The 17,466-nt window shown below is 43.0% G+C and overlaps 2 protein-coding genes across 2 annotated transcripts in view; one reads left to right on the top strand and one right to left on the bottom strand.

Annotated features, from left to right (window-relative positions):
- LOC125346559 (zinc finger protein 280B-like) overlaps positions 1 to 17,466 on the top strand; it is a 45,157-nt gene that overhangs the window by 8,071 nt on the left and 19,620 nt on the right. The window lies entirely within an intron of this gene.
- On the bottom strand, positions 13,031 to 16,240 carry LOC125344283 (zinc finger protein 280B-like; the record flags this gene model as incomplete). Its single annotated transcript, XM_048336953.1, is given in 3 exon segments — positions 13,031 to 13,337; positions 13,339 to 14,516; positions 16,151 to 16,240. Coding segments are annotated over 3 exon segments (1,575 nt in total), but the record flags the coding sequence as incomplete, so codon positions are not given.

Raw genomic sequence — 17,466 nt, 5'->3', positions numbered from 1 at the left:
TGTATAAAGGACACAGATAGAATTAGTAATACACAGACAAGTAGCCACAGACATTTAACCCACATGTCCCACATGTCCCACATGACCTCTTGAAGAAGTCCCAGATGCTAAAGAGATCCCAGATGACTTCTCAAGGAAGCCCCGGTTGACTTCTGAAAGAAGTCCCAGGCAGCACAGGTGACGTCTCAACCCAGACTTAGATTCCAGTGCTGTGTCCAACCTTCTGCCGAGTCTCCCCAGATGAGGCCTACAAGCCTGCCCAGACTCTCTCCTGGAAGGTTTGCAAAGGACTCCTGTCCACGTTGGTCCTCAGGAAACAGAAACTCCAGGGAGGTTCAGGGAACCTTGGGGCTGAAAAATGTCATCCCTGAGGGCCAGGGCACTCACCTACGAGGGAGTTTCCTGGGGCCAGTGCTTGATGCTGTCCAGGTGGATTATCTTGCTGGGGCCTACAAATGTAATGACCTAATAGTGAGAAAATCCAGAGAGGCACAGCTAAAGATGGCAAAGGAGTTTTATTTACAACCCAAAACCTAGAACCAGGACAGCCTCGACCTCCAAATACTGGCCTGTGACTAACTTGTCCTGGGTTACCTACCCAGAACCCAAAGTCCAGAACCCAGATCAAACCCGACACCCAAACCTCCAATAGCTTCAACCTCCAAGCCTCCAAAGGAGTGAGCTTCTTTCTATTCCTCCTTTGTGCAGGCCCCAGCCTCTAGGCTACTCCACAGGCCTTAGGCCTCTCAGCAGGCTCAGGTACCCCTCAACTCACTCCACTCCTCTGGCAGGCACCTCTGGCTGCTTCTCTCCTCTCGTTACACACACACACACACACACACACACACAGCCTCTCTCCTCCCCTCCACAGACACCTCAAACCCATACATGTGCGCAACCCCACTTCAATAACCCTCATGCCCCACCCCACTTGGAAGTGCCACTGTGGCAGTGATGCCAGCACAAGGTGGGACTTCCTGCCCGCTGGTTATCACAAGACAAAGGACCTAATTTTACCAGGCAAGCTTCTTCTCTTTCTCTTTCTCTTTCTCTTTCTCTTTCTCTTTCTCTTTCTCTTTCTCTTTCTCTCCCTCCCTCCCTTCCTCCTTCCCTCCATCCCTCCCCCCTTCCTTTCTTTTTTTTTTTTTTTTTTTTACCAGTCCTGGGGCTTTGGGGCTTGAACTCAGGGCCTGAGCACTGTCCCTCGCTTCTTTTTGCTCAAGGCTAGCACTCTACTACTTGAGCCACAGTGCCACTTCTGGCCTTTTCTGTATATGTGGTGCTGAGGAATTGAACCCAGGGCTTCATGTATGCAAGGCAAGCACTCTACCACTAGGCTATAGTCCCAGGCCCCAGGACCTAATTTTAAAATATATAAGTAAATATAGACAGGATCATTTGCACATGAACATAAATGTATTAACCAATGTATAGTGTATGCAGGGGGAGAATTCAAATGGTTTAACTCCTTGAAACAACTAATTCTCAGTCTAACAACATGAAAACGAGGCAGCTGATAACTTGAAGTTGAGGAGGGATCAAGTGGAGGTGGTAGGTAAACAAAGAAGAAGAGAGGAGAATGTAATTATAATATTCTATGTTTACTCTACGAAACAGGAAAATGGGGAAAAGTGTTGGGAGTGATAGGGAAGAACAATGGAGTTATATTGATCAAGATGCATTATACTGATATGTTTATTGTAATCCCTTTATACAACTACTTAAATAAAATTTAATTTAAAAAACAATCATAGCTTTCTGATAAAATACAGTTAAATATACCATATTTTCAGAAATATTTGATTTCCATTTGAAGGAACAGCATTCTGTGGGTAGTATTAACCTTTCTTGTCGCAAGGCAATTTCCTCTACAAAACACTGGAAATGAAGCAGTGTGCTATGGGAATGAAGCAAGGTGTTAGGAAAACTTAAGTTTGAGTTTAGAAACTCAGAAGAGACTGGCATTCAGACCAAGGGGGAAAATATATATAATCATATCATAGCAACAGTGTGTCATAGTACTTTGAGAATCAGTCTATATTGTTGGTTCAACGGCTGCTTTGTAGACAAGATTAAACCAGGCACTGGTGGCTTACTCCTATAATTCTTACTCCGGAGGCTGAGATCTTAAGATCATGGTTTGAAGCCAGCCAGAGCAAGAAAATCCATGACACTCATCTCTTAACTACCAAAGAGCCAAAAGTTAAGCTATAGCTCTAGTGGTAAAACAATAGCCTTAGGGGAAAAAAACCACACAGAAACAAACAAACAAACAAAATAAAAACACCTTGGGATCAGTGCCCAGGCCCTGATCTCAAGTCCTCTACTGACACATTTTTTAAATAGGTTATTATATCTGTTATATGACATATTAAGTGGTGTGTATGTTTATATTATTTCTGAAATTGAATTCTAAGTCCACACATTACACTGTTAAAGATAGAAATGAAATTGAGTGAAATTGAATTTTTTTTTTTTTTTTTTTGCCAGTCCTGGGCCTTGGACTCAGGGCCTGAGCACTGCTCCTGGCTTCTTGCTTAAGGCTAGCTAGCACTCTGCCACTTGAGCCACAGCGCCACTTCTGGCCGTTTTCTGTATATGTGGTGCTGGGGAATCGAACCCAGGGCCTCATGTATACAAGGCAAGCACTCTTGCCACTCGGCCATATCCCCAGCCTGAAATTGAATTTTTTGTTGTTGAAAATATCAGTAAATGCCGATTCCCTAGAAAGCACTGAAAAAAAGGACAAATTATCAATGTAATGACCTGAGAGTGAGAAAAATCCACGGAGGCACAGCTAAAGGTGGCAAATAAGTTTTATTCACAAAGCAGTTTTATTTACAACCAAGAACCCAGAACCAGAACAGCCTTGACCTCCAAATGCTGGCCTGTTACTGCCTTTTCCTAGACTAACTACCCAGAACCCAGAACCAAGAGCAACCTCCAAACCTCCAGGGGAGCGAGCTTCTTTCTATTCCTCCTTCCCTCAGGCCTCTCCCATCTTCTCATGCCTTATGTCTCTGGTCCTCGAGGCTTCTCCACAGGACTAAGGCATCTTTACAGACCTCAGGCCTCTCCACAGACCTTAGGCCTCTTCACACAAGCCCCTCTCCTCTCCACACTCCAGGGCTCCCCCCCCATCCCCGAACATGTGCACTATATATAGGGTGCCATGCCTTCATTCCAAGGGCTCCAAGTCTCTCTGACAAGCCTTTCAAGCTGCTCACTGTGCAACCACCTCAACTGCTCCTTAATGCCCCACCCCCTCCAGCAGCCCTATCCTTGTGACAGTGATGTCAGTGTGGGCCAGAAGGAACTTCAGTATCATGAGTAAAACCTAACATTCTAACATTGCAAACATATAAACAATGTTGAAAGACATCTATGAATAGCCTAAAACCTGCAGTTTAAGTATTTTGAGAAAAACAAGCCCCCAAATGGAAAATAATTATTAAAACTCACCAACTGGAGCCAGGCACCAGTGGTTCATGTCTGTAATCTTAGTTACTTAGCAGGCTGAAATCTGAGCTCATGGCATGTCCATGCATCTCTCATCTTCAATTAATCACCAAAATAAAACAAAACAACAACAACAAAAAGAACAGAAATGGGGCTTGGCTTACATGGTAGAATGCTAGTCTTGCACAAAAAGCTTATTTATTAACAAACTGTAATTTATAATTTAACACTTTACATACAAAAAGATACTGATAAGCATGGCATAGAAGTGTATATATAAAATTAAATTCTTGTCAAGTTATTTTAAGAATATTTGAAAAGCCAACTATTGTTTATTGAGTAAAAAGAAGCTATTGCAATATTTTCTTTATTCATTTTGTACCAGTACTGGGGTTTGAGTTCAGGGCCTAGGCTTTATCCATTAGCTTTTTCCCCTCAAGTGTGGAGCTCTACCACTTAAGGCACAGCTCAACTTCTGGCTTAAATTTTTTTCTTATATTTTTATTATAAAGGGTGATATACAAAAGTGTTACTATTAGTGTAAGTCAGGTCAAGAGTACATCTTTTAAAACAATGTCATCCCTTCCCTTCCTCTCTCCCAGTTTTTCTCTCCCATCCCCACCTACAAGTTGTATAGTTTATTTTCAACATTAGTATCTGATACCTGTGTGAGGATGTAAGGCGAGTTCTGAGTCAGTAGGGCTTTCACAACTGCAGACTGTCCTATAGGCTCTTAGTCTCTGCTGAATGCTCAACTGGAACTAGCTTCCTACTCTTCCCTGGGAGAATCCAGATCACACTTATCACAACTCTTTCCTTACAGTGTGCAGACAGAAAGAGTAGGCTTAGTCCAAAGTACAATTTGCACACATGCAGTAATGTAGATATGCATACGCCATGGCCTCTCCTAGTATAAGAGAAAAGAATAAAAGCCTTAGTGTGGTGGAGGTGCTTGGTGTCAGTTCTGCATCCTCAGGAAGCAGACCTGTGAGAAGTCCCCACCACTGGTCTAACTCTTATGTACTTAGTCTTTTCACTATACCTAGTGAGTAGATACCTAGCATCTCTTTCTGGGCTTTCTCTTTCTGGACTCATTGTGCTTATATTCACTGTTTCAGTTATAAAACTTTGGCTTTAAGGAAGCACAGAGCTTCTCCAATGTTTAACATGACTAATGGGTGTTGTGCCAAGTTGCAAGACCACCCCCAAGAAGACCACCGAAATTCAGACACTCCGAAATGCAAAAGCAAGGCAAGCCTTTATTTAACAAGCTGCCAGCTCGGGCCTCGTCCTACCCACTGACACAGCGGAGGTTAGGAGGGAGCCCCGAACTGTGAAATCAGGATGGCTACCCCTGCCGTTTTGGTAGGTGCGTTTGCTTGGAAGATCTTGCATTATCCTTTCATTCAGAGCCTGTTTTTGTCCTTTGCTGTAAGATGGGTCTCTTAAAGACAACAGATATCTATATTTTGTCTGCGAATCCACTCTGCCAATCTTTTCCTTTTTATTGGAGTGTTCAATCCATTTATATTTAAAGAGATCATAGAGTTTGGGATTTATCCCTCTGTTTCTATTTCATGAAGGAGTTTAAATTTTTCATTCTTTAGTGAGTAAAGTTTCTGGAAATAGTTCCTAATAATAATAATAATAGTTCCTATAAGAGATAGGTGTGGTTTTTTTCCCTTCCATTTTCCTGTCAGGCTGTGTTTTGTTTCTTTCCTTTCCTTTCTTCCTTGTCTTTACTGAGCTATTTTTCCTATTGGGCTCTGGCTTTTGTAGTTTCTTTCTGTTTCTCTTGGAGATCCTGTACATTTTCTGTTGGGTGGTTTTCTCCTCTTGTAATTCTCTGTAAGGCTGTTTTTTGTTTGTTTGTTTGTTTACATATTCCTTTAATTTCTCTTTGCTATGGAAAGATTTGGTTGGAAAGTAAATTCTGATTTTGCTGGGTATCTAAGTCTGGGTTGTCAGTTGTTGGCCTGCAAGACTTGACTTGGATGGTGTTCTTCCAGGCTCTTCATGCATTGTATGTTTCTGTGGAGAGGTCTGCCGTGATTCTGATTTTTTTCCATTGTAGTATAGTTCTTTCTTTGACTGCATTCAGAATATGTTCCTTGTTGTTAAAATGTGAGGCCTTGATTATGATGTTTCTGGTGGTGTTTCCTCTAGGATCTGGTCTGCTAGGTGTTCTATATGCTTCTGTTACTTGGGGGAGGTTTTCCTTTTTGAGAGTGGGGAAATTCTCTGTAATAATTCTATTGAATACGTGTTATACACGTCTGCTGTGTACTCCTCTTCTTCATCTATTCTGGTTATATGCAGATTATATTGCCAGGCTAACTCGAAACCCCCTTCCGTGGAGATCCCGGGCCTATTTGCCCCTTTCACTTTCACGCATAGCCTCTGGCCAGTAGGAAGTAATGCGGGAGCAAGGGCCACGGGTAAGCTCCGGACCGGGTGTGGCCGCGAGAATGCCCTCCCCCCCATACTCGCCAAGGAGGCCAAGTACATTCCCGAAGTTTTATTCAGGGGAGGGGTTTATATAACAGTAATGGCAGCAGGAAGAGGAGGGACTAACTGGGTATTAACGATTGGCTGATGAACTGTCCATCACGGTGATGTCACAGAACTTCCTGCAGAGGCGGAGATCACAGTCCTCCCAGGACCGGCCCCCTGGGCTCAGGCTGGCGCCATGGTGGCACACATGCTTACAGACAGAGGGCGGGGCTGGCATAGCTCCCTCTTCCGGGGGAGGTTCCAGACCCGGGGAGAAGGTAGGAGTGGCTAACAGCTAAGCAACCCCAGGTCTTAAAGGTATAGCCATCCCCGACATTATATCTCTTCTCCTTGTCCACTATCTCCGGGATTAGTCTTCTCTGGAGTTTGACAGTTTCTTGGAGTGCAGTAACCTTCTGGTCCTTATTAGCTGAATTATCATCCAGAAGAGAGACTCGAGATTCAAGATGATCAATTCTTTGTGATGTGGCTTTGAGTGTGGTTTTCATTGAGGCAAGTGAGCTATTTATGGTTTCCAGATCAGCTCTTATTGTGGTCATTTCTTCTTTTAATGAGTTTTATTTTGATTCCATTTTTCATGCATTTCATTTCTCAGGATGTTAAGGTCTTCTTTAAATGAGGAGTGGACTGTATCTTTTTTTTTTTTTTTTGGCCAGTCCTGGGGCTTGGACTCAGAGCCTGAGCACTGTCCCTGGCTTCTTTTTGCTCAAGGCTAGCACTCTGCCACTTGAGCCACAGCGCCACTTCTGGACGTTTTCAGTATATGTGGTGCTGGGGAATTGAACCCAGGGCCTCATGTATACAAGGCAAGCACTCTTGCCACTAGGCCATATCCCCAGCCCCTGGACTGTATCTTCTTTTGCTTTCATTTCTTTCTTGACTTCCTGAAGGTCATTCAAGAATTCCATTCTAAATTCCTGGAATAGTTTTTTGAATTTGTTCCTGAGGCTTTTGTTCAGTTTTGCTATCTTAGCCTCCAGTGTTTTTTATTCTCCATCTTCTCTTCAGTCGTACTGTTTTTTGGAGCTGGCGAGTTAGCTTGACCTTTCATAGAATTTGTAATATTTCTTTGTGATTTACACATCTGGGATGAAGAAGTTATGGATTCTTGATTCCCTCCTGCACTTCCTTTCATGGGCCTGTAGGTGGTGGCCTTGGCTTGGCTTTGTGCTAGTTCCCCCTGGTCCGCCAGCAGGGACTTGTTTGTATCTGGGCCACTGCCTTTAAGGCCTGGCTCTAAATAGGCTGTGTACTCAGCAGGGCGGGGCACCTCTGGACTGGTTTACCTGGCTGAGGGCCGCTTGTCCCAGGGGTTCCTCCCTCCTGGGCAGGGTGACCTTCTCCAGGGTGGAGCTGGCTGTGGAATTCAGCTCTATTTGCTGATGGGAATTGGGTGTCCTCTGTAATGGGACCATTTATCTGTCTCAGGGAACTGTTTACTCTCCTGTCTGATTTTACTGTGCCGCCAGTAGCTGCTCACCACTTTTGGTTTGATTTTAGAAATTCCAGCTGCTGGCGAGTCGGCAGCCACAGGGTTGGTGAGGTGGGGCGGGGCAGGGCACCTCTGGCTGAGTTTACCTGGGTCTGTGAGCTGGGGCCTGGAATGAGCCTCCTGCCTAGGTGGCAGGAAATGTTCTCCTGGGCCTTGAGTTCAGTTACTCTTGCCCTTTTCAAAGATGGCCCCTTCAACCTTGCTTTCCCCTGTCCTGCTTTAGTTCCAGTCTGGTCTGACTGGGTCTATGCCAGAGTCAAAGATGGTGCTTCGTTCTGATGGTGGGGGAAGGGCTACCTCCCAGATGCTGCTCTGTGGGTGCGAGCGAGAATGTCTTTTGTGGGGTACTCACGCTTTCTCTATGATTTTGGCCATCTGTGCTCAGCCTGCAATCCGTGTCTGTCTGCCACCATCTGGAGGATTTCTTCCTGGTCACTGATTTAGGTGCATGGAGTGCCAGGCGCTCTGCAGACGCCAGTGCCTATGTGGCAGTAGGACACTGCCCGGGGCTCAAATCTGTGTTTTCAGGCCAACATAGTCGATTTTTCTTTTCTGGCCACAATCCCTATACTGTTATAACTTACTTGGGCTGTCTTTCTAGGAGCAAAAGTTTCTCTGGAGTGGTAAAAGTGGGATGACGGAGAGAGCTTAGCTAGGGCTCTGCTACTCTTCTGCCATCTTCCTGGAAGTCCAAGAAATAGGATTCTACAGAGAGAAGCTCCCACCTGGATAAGGTGCAGAAGCTATGTAGCTCCCTCTCCCGTGGGAGCTATGGCCCCACTAATAAACCTTCTTCTCCTGTCTGTGATTATCTCCACATGGTTCCCTGGGATGTCTGGGACATATCCTTTCATTGGTGCCGAATCCCAGGATAGGTTCCCCGGTGGATTTATTCCTCCATTTCTGGGGGGTTCAAGCTGTGCCCGGAACCTATTCTGCTATCCTAAGTCCACTCAGAAGAACACCGAGGTAACTACTCCTTACCTAGTTCTCTAATTCCATCCACCACAACAAGGACAGCTTTGAACTTCCAACCAGGTTGACATTTGAGGACGTGGCTGTGGAGTTCCCGCAGGACCAGTGGCGGTGTCTGACCCCGGCTCAGCGAGCTCTGTACAGGGAGGTCATGCTAGACAACTACAGGAACCTGCTCTCCGTGGGACTTAATGTCTCTAAACCAGACCTCATCACCTGTCTGGAGCAAGGAAAAGAGCCCTGCAGAGGGAGAAAGAAGGAACCATCAGGAAAAACTATAGATGAGCAGTCTGCAGACACACAGTCCCCATGTAATGCATGTGGGAGAACCTTCAGGAAATTAGCATGTGGGAGAACCTTCAGGAAATTATCTGCCCTCTCTCTGCGCCAGACAATCCACTGTGAAAAGCAACCCTATGAATGTAAAGAATGCCAGAAAACTTTTCGCTGTTCCTCGGAGGTGCAGAAGCACCAACGAATTCACACTGGGGAGAAACCTTTCAAGTGTCAGCAGTGTGGCCAGTGCTTTAGCCAGCTATCCAATTGTAGAAAACATTTCCGAATTCACACAGGAGAGAGACCCTACAAGTGCCAGGCATGTGGCAAATCCTTTGCATGGAATTCAGTTTTTCAGACACACAAGAGAATTCATGCTGAAGAGAAATCCTACCAGTGCAAAGATTGTGACAAGTCATTTAGACATGTCTCCAGGCTGAAGGTACATGAGAGAACACACGCTGGGGAGAGGCCATTCCCATGTCTTGTATGTGGCAAAGCTTTTTGAAGATGTTCACATCTAAAAAGGCACCAACTGATCCACACACAAGAAAAATATCACAGATGCAATGCATGTGACAAATCATTCACGCGGCGTGGGAATCTGATCAGACACCAGTGAATCCACACTGGAGAGAAACCTTATGAGTGCAAACACTGTGGTAAGACCTTCTGTTCTATATCCAAATTTAAAGGACATGGCAGGACACACACAGGAGAGAAGCCCTACACATGTGAACAGTGCCACAAATCTTTCAAATCCAGCTCGAACCTCAGAGATCACCAGAGAATCCACACTGGGGAGAAACCTTATGAATGCAAACACTGTGGTAAGACGTTCCGGAATAACTCCAAGTTAAAACGTCATGGGAGGACACACACGGAAGAGAAGTACTACACCTGTGAGCAGTGCCACAAATCCTTCAAATATGAATCCAGCCTCAGAGCTCACCCGAGAAGCCACACTGGGGAAAGACCCTACAAATGCCATTCATGTAGCAAATCATTTATACAGAGTTCACACCTGAGGACTCATGAGAAAATCCACATGCCAATGAAACCCTAAAAGTTCAAGGAATAAGGAATGGCCTTTCCACACTACTCAAGCCAAAAGAAACACAGAGGAAGCCACACTGGAAGAAAACAGAGAAAACAGAAAAGAGAGAATTCAGAAAAGTATCCAACTAAGCCTGGGCATTACAATGAGCACAGAAACTAGGAACGAGAGAAGACAGAAAGGATGGGGATGGATGACATCAGTAAACCACTGATCCAGTTGGCTAAAACACAAGAATCTGTACACATAGCTCAAGTATGGATGGCACTATGGATTGGCAAACATGAGATTCTGGGTTTGAACTCCAGGAAATGAAGAAAAGAAGGGAGGCTCAGATTTGGAGGGGGCATGTTTGCCAAGCAAGTTTGAGCCTTATGGTCAAAAGTAACCCTACACAAAGAATAGACTTGGTGAGGCCCTGGTGGCTCACACTTGGACTCCCAGCTGCTCAGGAAGCTGAGATCTGAAGACCACAGTATGAAGACAGGCAGGGCAGGAAGGTCCATGAGACTCTTATCTCCAATTAATCATGAATAAAAGTGACCAGAAATACAGCAATGGCTCAAGTGGTAGAACTCCATCTTAAAGCAAAAGAAGTTCAAGGATATTGCCCAGGCTACAAGATAAAGAAGGGAAGGAAATGGTCAATGTTTAAGGAGAAAAACTAGCCTGACCATGGAAGAATTGATACATATTTCAAGTAGGAAATTTTACAATGTCCAATAATATTTGTTTGGGGGTAATAAATAAGTAATTTCAAGCATCAGTAAACAGTGAAAATTCTCTCTTTCAAAGAGTGTAAGTATATTACAAACCTATAGTTCCTAATATAAATCTGGGGTTATTGAGTTCTAAGGGCAGGGGTAAGAAGGTTTTTTAGTAAGTTTAATCACACTTAATTGCAAGGACTTTTGTGAATGTATAATTGTGTTTTAATCTGTATATACCAGGTGTACAGATGTTTAATTTATAGTGATTCATTTTTATTACTTAATTCCCTTTACTAGGGAGTGGATTTTACCGTTTGAAGTCTGAATGTCAATAAATTAATGGTTAACCTAAAAAAAATAGGATTCTAAATAATGACTAATACTCTAACTCAAGTGGGGTTGTAAGATCTTTTGTTACCTTTCGGATTTTTGAAACGAGATCTCACTATGTACTATGTAGCACACACTGCCCTCAAAACTCACCATTGTTCCTGAACTTGCTCAGTGATGTGATTCAGACAAGCACTGCTTCCGTCTTATCATAGTTTAGAATTTGTGGCCAGTGGCCTAAGACAAAATGAACACAGCTGATAGGGGCAGTAAATAAAAACTAAAATGTAATTATTGATGGAAATATGATACAGAAAATACATTTTTCAAAACAATTTTATTACCATAATTGCTATTTTTACATATGATTTTGGTGGCAATAACATTTTCTTTGGGAAAACAAACAGCAAATGGAAGTATTCACAAAATTTTATAAATCTGGATATTCAGTATATTTAGCAACATAACGTTGCTTAAATAGCAACACAAAACAGAAAGCTCATGAAAGTCTAATCGAAACAACAACCTGAAAACAGAACTACTGTCCAGCAATACCACTGATACTAGCACACTGAAGTTCATTGCAGCAATATACACAGTAGCAAAATATACATTAGCTGAGCTATGGGAAAAGCGCAGATGTCAGACAACTCTACAATTAAAGAATAAAGAAAATGTTATGTTCACACACTATGGAGTGCCATAAAGAAGAAATTTTCATTATTTGAAAGGAAATTTGAAATTTAAGAATAGCATGTTAAGCTAAGCCAGTCAGGATCAGAAGTACCAAAAATCTGGCATGGATTTGCTTATAAGTGGATTCTAGACATGAAAGATAAATACACAGAGGACCATGTGTATGTGTGAATGTGTATGGAAGATTTCTAGAAGGATATTTGTGAATGTATCCAAGCTAAACCTTGGGTTAAAAGAAAGTAAATGATTATCTCAGTGTAAGATATCTATCTATCTAGAGAGATGTTTAATACATTTTGCAATTTTGGATTGCTGGAGGGGATGGAAGGAGGTAAAGAGAATGCAAGGGGTGAATAATGAAATACATTGCATCTGTGATGGAGATAGGAAAATTAAACCAACCAAAAGCTGTTGGAGCATAAGTATTGGGAGTGGGGGAAGTGGGAGGAAATCATTCTGATTAAAAATTGTGTGTACACACACATACACACACACAATACCAAGTGAAACTACTGTGAGCAGTTAGCATACACTAAAAGAAATGAAGGATGGGAATGTAAAACAGGTCCTTCAGGAATGTGGGCATTGATAGGAGAGTGGGGAGGGAACAGAATGGTTGCAAGAGGGTGAATATTGTCAAAATAATTTGTGTTTGAAATGCACATGTGTGAAAATGAACAATGAAGCTTACTGAGACTGTTTAGGAAATGGGGTATGAGAGTAAGGAAGAATAGAGTGATGGGAGGAGTAAAGCTCATCAAGGTACAATGCATGCATATATGAATATGTCAACATGAAACTGCCCCCTGTAAATAACTGATGGAAATCCAAAGGTTAGACACTCCTGTAGTTCTGGGTTATAGTCTTAGCTACTCTGGAGGCATAGATAAAATGATCACATTTCATACAGTAAAATACAGTGGGTCCATCTCCAAAAGAAACAACAAAAGAAGAGCTTGTAGGTGTGGCTCAGGTGATAGAGTATTAGCCACCACAAAACCCAGGTTTCAAATTATGGCATTGTCAAAACTGCAGGGAAAAAATTAAAATGGTAAGCTGGAATTCATCAGAACATCTTAATAACTGAGTATATATGTGAAATTAAAATTTTGTTTTGAATATTCAAAAAACTTTGACTGTACTTGGTCAAAACAATAATTATTGCAAAACTGTAATAATCTTCAAACACAAGTAGGTTTACTGCCATTTCAAAGAATTGTGATGTCTCAGAGTTAGCATGTTTATGTATCTCGTAATCACTTAGAAGATTCTAAAATATAATTAAAAACTTCTTCAGGGCTGGAGGGTGTAGCCTCAAGGCCTCAAGTTCAAACCCCAGTAATACAAAAAAATAAGGGGAACCCTCAAATAATTTTGGTGATACTGAATGAGTAATATTTTTTTATTTCTATGGAGATTTTTAGACTTAAAATTTTGTTTTTGGCTTACCAAAAAATAACCCAGTACAGAAGTACTGATGTATTGGGTTTTTAAAAAATTTTCCTTTTAATTTTGTGTGGGAGATGGTTCAAAGTCAGATATGTTCACAGTAATGGATGATGCTGTCATTGATCCTGGCTGGAAGGGACCCAGGGACACTTGAATAACAACTTGCGTCTCAGGAGGCAATCCTTCTAATTGCTTAGGCTTCTTAAACATTTGGTGACATTGGGTCTTTTGCTGTATTTTCTCCTTGAATGTCAGAAACTGCAGCGTACATTTAGAACATTGATGAGCACACCTTTCCCAGTGCCCTGTATAATGACCCGTGTATGTTGGTGCAGTTCTGAAAATTCTAAGACAAAACAGAGCAGATAGTTTGTATTGCATGGCACATTTTAAAATGTGATATCACCTCATCAAAGACTGATGATCTATATTTGTAAACCTGACATATATAAGGCATCTCCCCAGGCTTATGATTGTCCTTCATGTGTTGTAAAAGATCTTGATCTGTTTCAAATGACAATTCACAGATTTTACAGACATCAGAATGTTTTTGAGGAGAATGCACTCTGTCAATGTGACACTGCAGCTGGAAGGGCATGGGGAATTTTTGGTGGCAGTGCTGGCAAGTGATATCATTTTCCCAGTTGTCACTCTGCTTTTCATGTTCTAAATGGTGCCTCATATGATTCATAAACTTCATATTTTTTAGAACTTTCTGGCATCTGGAACATTTAAAGTGTATGAGAGTCTTCTGTCCTGCACGTCCATATCCCTTACGATGTCCATAGTAGAAATCATCAAGTAAAAGTGTCAGTTTTCCTTTCTTTTCTGTCTTGTTCTCATGTCCTAGACTTGAAAAGTCTGTTTGTGCCAATCCATTTTCCCTACCAAGATGCAAACTGATTGGCTTAAAATGGATCCTGTCTTTTGGAAAAGCTCTTGGTGGACCATTCTGAACAAGACTTAATGAGGCATGAACACCATTTGAGGGTGGATTTTGCTGAGCATTCACTGTATGAATATTACTGGAAAGAGACAAAGCTGAAGAACGTTTTCCTATGTGTCTATCAGTAAGTTTAGGCCTCTTGGGATTTATGCTACTTCCTTTAGAAGTGAAACTTTGGCGCTTTGCCACACAAGGACTTGTACTCACACTTCTTACTGAAAATGCTGCTGCTCCTGATTGATGGCATGACCTTGTGGGGGTAACTATAGTAGAACATCCTGAGGACCTAATGGGCATAACTTGTGGTGACTCATTTTTAGAATTAGATTTACATAAAGGCTTAGTAATCATAGGACTTGCTGATCTTGATTCAGGTTGTGAGTTTGTTTGTGTTGTAGGGTTCATATAACGTGTAGGCTTCAATCTGGGTCCAGTATCTTTTATTAGGTGATTATACGTTTTTCTCCTTGACCTTGGGTTGATTCTGTTTAAAATATTGGAAATGACTGGTTTTGAATTTGAAATTACCCCAACAAAGACCACTTCTGCATCCTTATCCTCTATTTGTTGGGTTGCTTTTGAGCTTTTCTGTAGTTTTGCATCTTGTTCTTCCTCAATAAATACAATTGATCCATTTCTTTTAATATTTTAATTCTTACACAGTGCCTTTATAAAAACTGACACCTATGTAAAAAGAAATTACACATCAGTAAGTATACAAAATGAACCTAAATGTAGTTCAGCTTGGTTGGAGATGGGTAAATTAGCAGAGTGTATTATGACTCCTTTTTTTTTTTTATTTTTAAAGCAAATTGGTTTCTTCCTTTCTTTTTTGTCGGTCACGGGCCTGGAACTCTGGGCCTGGGCACTATCCCTGAGCTCTTCTGCTCAAGGCTAGCACTCTGCTGGTTTCAGCTATAGAGCCACTTCTGGTTTTCTGGTGGTTAATTGGATATGAGTCTTACCAACTTTCTTCCCCAGGCTGGTTTTGAACCTCAAACCTCAGATCTCAGCCTCTTGAGTAACTAGGATTACAAGCATGAGCCACTGGCACCCACTGTTTATTTACTTTCATTAAATAATTATACAAAGGCATTTCAATTCCAGAAGTCAGGTTATGAATATAATACATCTTGATCTATGTCACTTTTTCCATCATTCTCCTCCAACTTTCCCCATCCCATCCCATCTCTACTGTCAAGTTATGTAGTTCAATTTTACATAACATACATTGAATACAATGACTATACTTCCTCACCCTACTTCCCTCCAGTCATGTATCATTGTATTACTAATTTTGACTCAGTATTTACTTGGAAGCTGGGCGCCAGTGGCTTATACCTGTGATACTCCTCAGGATGCTGAGCTCTGAGGATGGTGGTTTAAAGGCAGCCTGGGCAGAAAAGTCCATGAGACTCTTATCTCCAATTAGCTACGCAGAAAAAGCCAGAAGTGGTGCTGTGACTCAAGTGGTACAGCAGTAGGCTTGAGCATAAAGCTCAGGGACAGGCCAAAAAAAAAAAAAAAAAAAGAAAGAAAGAAACTGGAAAGGATGTTAGGGCAATGACAGTGCCCAGGCCCTGAATTCCAGCCCCAGAATGGACACACACACACACACACACACACACCTGAATTTCAGCCCCAGAATGGACACACACACACACACACACGCACACACACACACACACCCTGGAGCTGGGGCTTGAACTCAGAGCCTGGGTACTGTTCCTAAGCTTTTTTATACTCCAGGTTAGTACTCTACAGTTTGAGCCACAGCTCCACTTCCAGATTTTTGGTGGTTAACTGGATATAAAAGTCATGGATGTGTCTGCCCCAGCTGCCTTTGCCTGAGAACCATGATCCTCAGATCTCAGCCTCCTGAGTAGCTAGGAATATAGGTGTGAGCCACCAGTGCCCAACTTCTATTGTTTTTCTTTTTCTTATTTTTTTCTAAGTCAGGGACTTACTATGGAGCCCAGGTGGCCTGAAATTCAAGATCTCCAGTATGGGAATACAGGTGTACCCCACAGAGCCAGGCTCTAAGTTTATGATGTTTACCTCCACAAGTTGAGGCAGTCTGGCTTGGGCCAAGCGTCAGGAGCCAGGTGAAGTCTTCCTGCTGTGAACCCTGCCTGGACAGAGCAGCGTCCTGAAAAAGTGGAGGACAGCAAAGGAAATGGCAGCAGAAGAGACTGTGAGGAGCACGGGTTGGGGTTGTAGCCTCATGGCCTCCCCCCAGCACTCACCCTCTTCACAAGGAAAGGCTGCTCCCGCTGCACATAGGTAGCATGGGAGGCATTCCCACCAGACCCAAGGGGCTGTGGCCAGGGCCCCATCACCTCCCCTCACCTTAGGGAGAGGCCACACCTTGCCCTGGCCCTCCGCAGTCCAGGTTGCTAAGGCGGTCCCCAAGCAGCAAGGCCTATCTATGTCTAGGATCTTCCTCCAGCCCTTAGCACCTCGCTATGGCTTTTCCTTTCTCTGTCCCCCACCCCTTGCGCCCAGCCCGACTGTGATTGGTGCATGTCTGGTGGGCGGGGCTCCAGGCGCTTCTGTGTGATAGGTTGTGAAGACTGTCATCATCACACATACTTACACTGGCCCTCGTGATGTGCGCTAATCCTGGCCCCGCCTTAATCCTCTCCTAATCCTAGCCTTGCCCTAATAATCCTGAGGCTGGTCCTTAAGTCCTAATCCAATCCCTTTCAGATCTCAGACTCCTGAGAGTAGCTAGAATTACAGGCATGAGCCACCCACTGGAACCCATTTATTTCTAACTGTTCCTTCCATCCTGTCTGTAGATGTGCTCTGTGCTCTGCTGGCTCTGTTTGGCTGTACTGGTTCAAGCTCCAGGCCTGGCCAAAAAAAAAAAAAAAAAAAGAGAGAGAGAAATTTGAAGATTTGAATTTTTATTTGTGCAAGTGGCCTTGATAGCTATTTTTCTGACCTTAAGACAAGTTTGTACTCCCTCCCCCAGGGTCCCAATCATCCATCCCTGAAAACTTATCCACTCTCCACCTTATCACACTTCTCAGAAACAGCTCTTGGCCTCCCTGTGAAAGAAGAATGGACCCTTGCCCACCTAGTCCCCAGTTTTTGAGGAGGGAATAAAAGGAGACCCCTCCCCCCCAAGAGTCAAGATGTATAACGATCTTGGAGAGCTGTATAACCAGCTCTGGGTCTCTATCTGTTTTTCAGAGTTATGTGTGTGAGAGACAGACAGCAACAGAGAGACTAGGGGCTTGAAGTCAGGGCATTGTTCTTGAGCTTTTTTGCTCAAGACTAATACTCTACCACTTGAGCCAAGATCCACTTCCAGCTTCTTGGGGGTTTGGTTGGAGATAAGAGTCTCACAAATGTTATATTGCCCAAACTGGCTTTGAACTAGGATCCTCTGATCTCAGCCTCTTGAGGAGCTAGGATCATAGGTGTGAGCCTATGCCTAGCTTTCTGGGCAGATTTATCTTTCATTTTGCAATAAACTTTTCTTCTGCTCAGGTTTATGCCATTCCTGGCCTTATTTCTATACTGTTCAGAGAACAAGAATCCACTCCCTGGTCTT

Source organism: Perognathus longimembris, chromosome 2 (genome assembly GCF_023159225.1).
Source record: "Perognathus longimembris pacificus isolate PPM17 chromosome 2, ASM2315922v1, whole genome shotgun sequence".
Taxonomy (NCBI): domain Eukaryota; kingdom Metazoa; phylum Chordata; class Mammalia; order Rodentia; family Heteromyidae; genus Perognathus; species Perognathus longimembris.
This window is presented reverse-complemented; position numbering and strand designations above follow the sequence as displayed.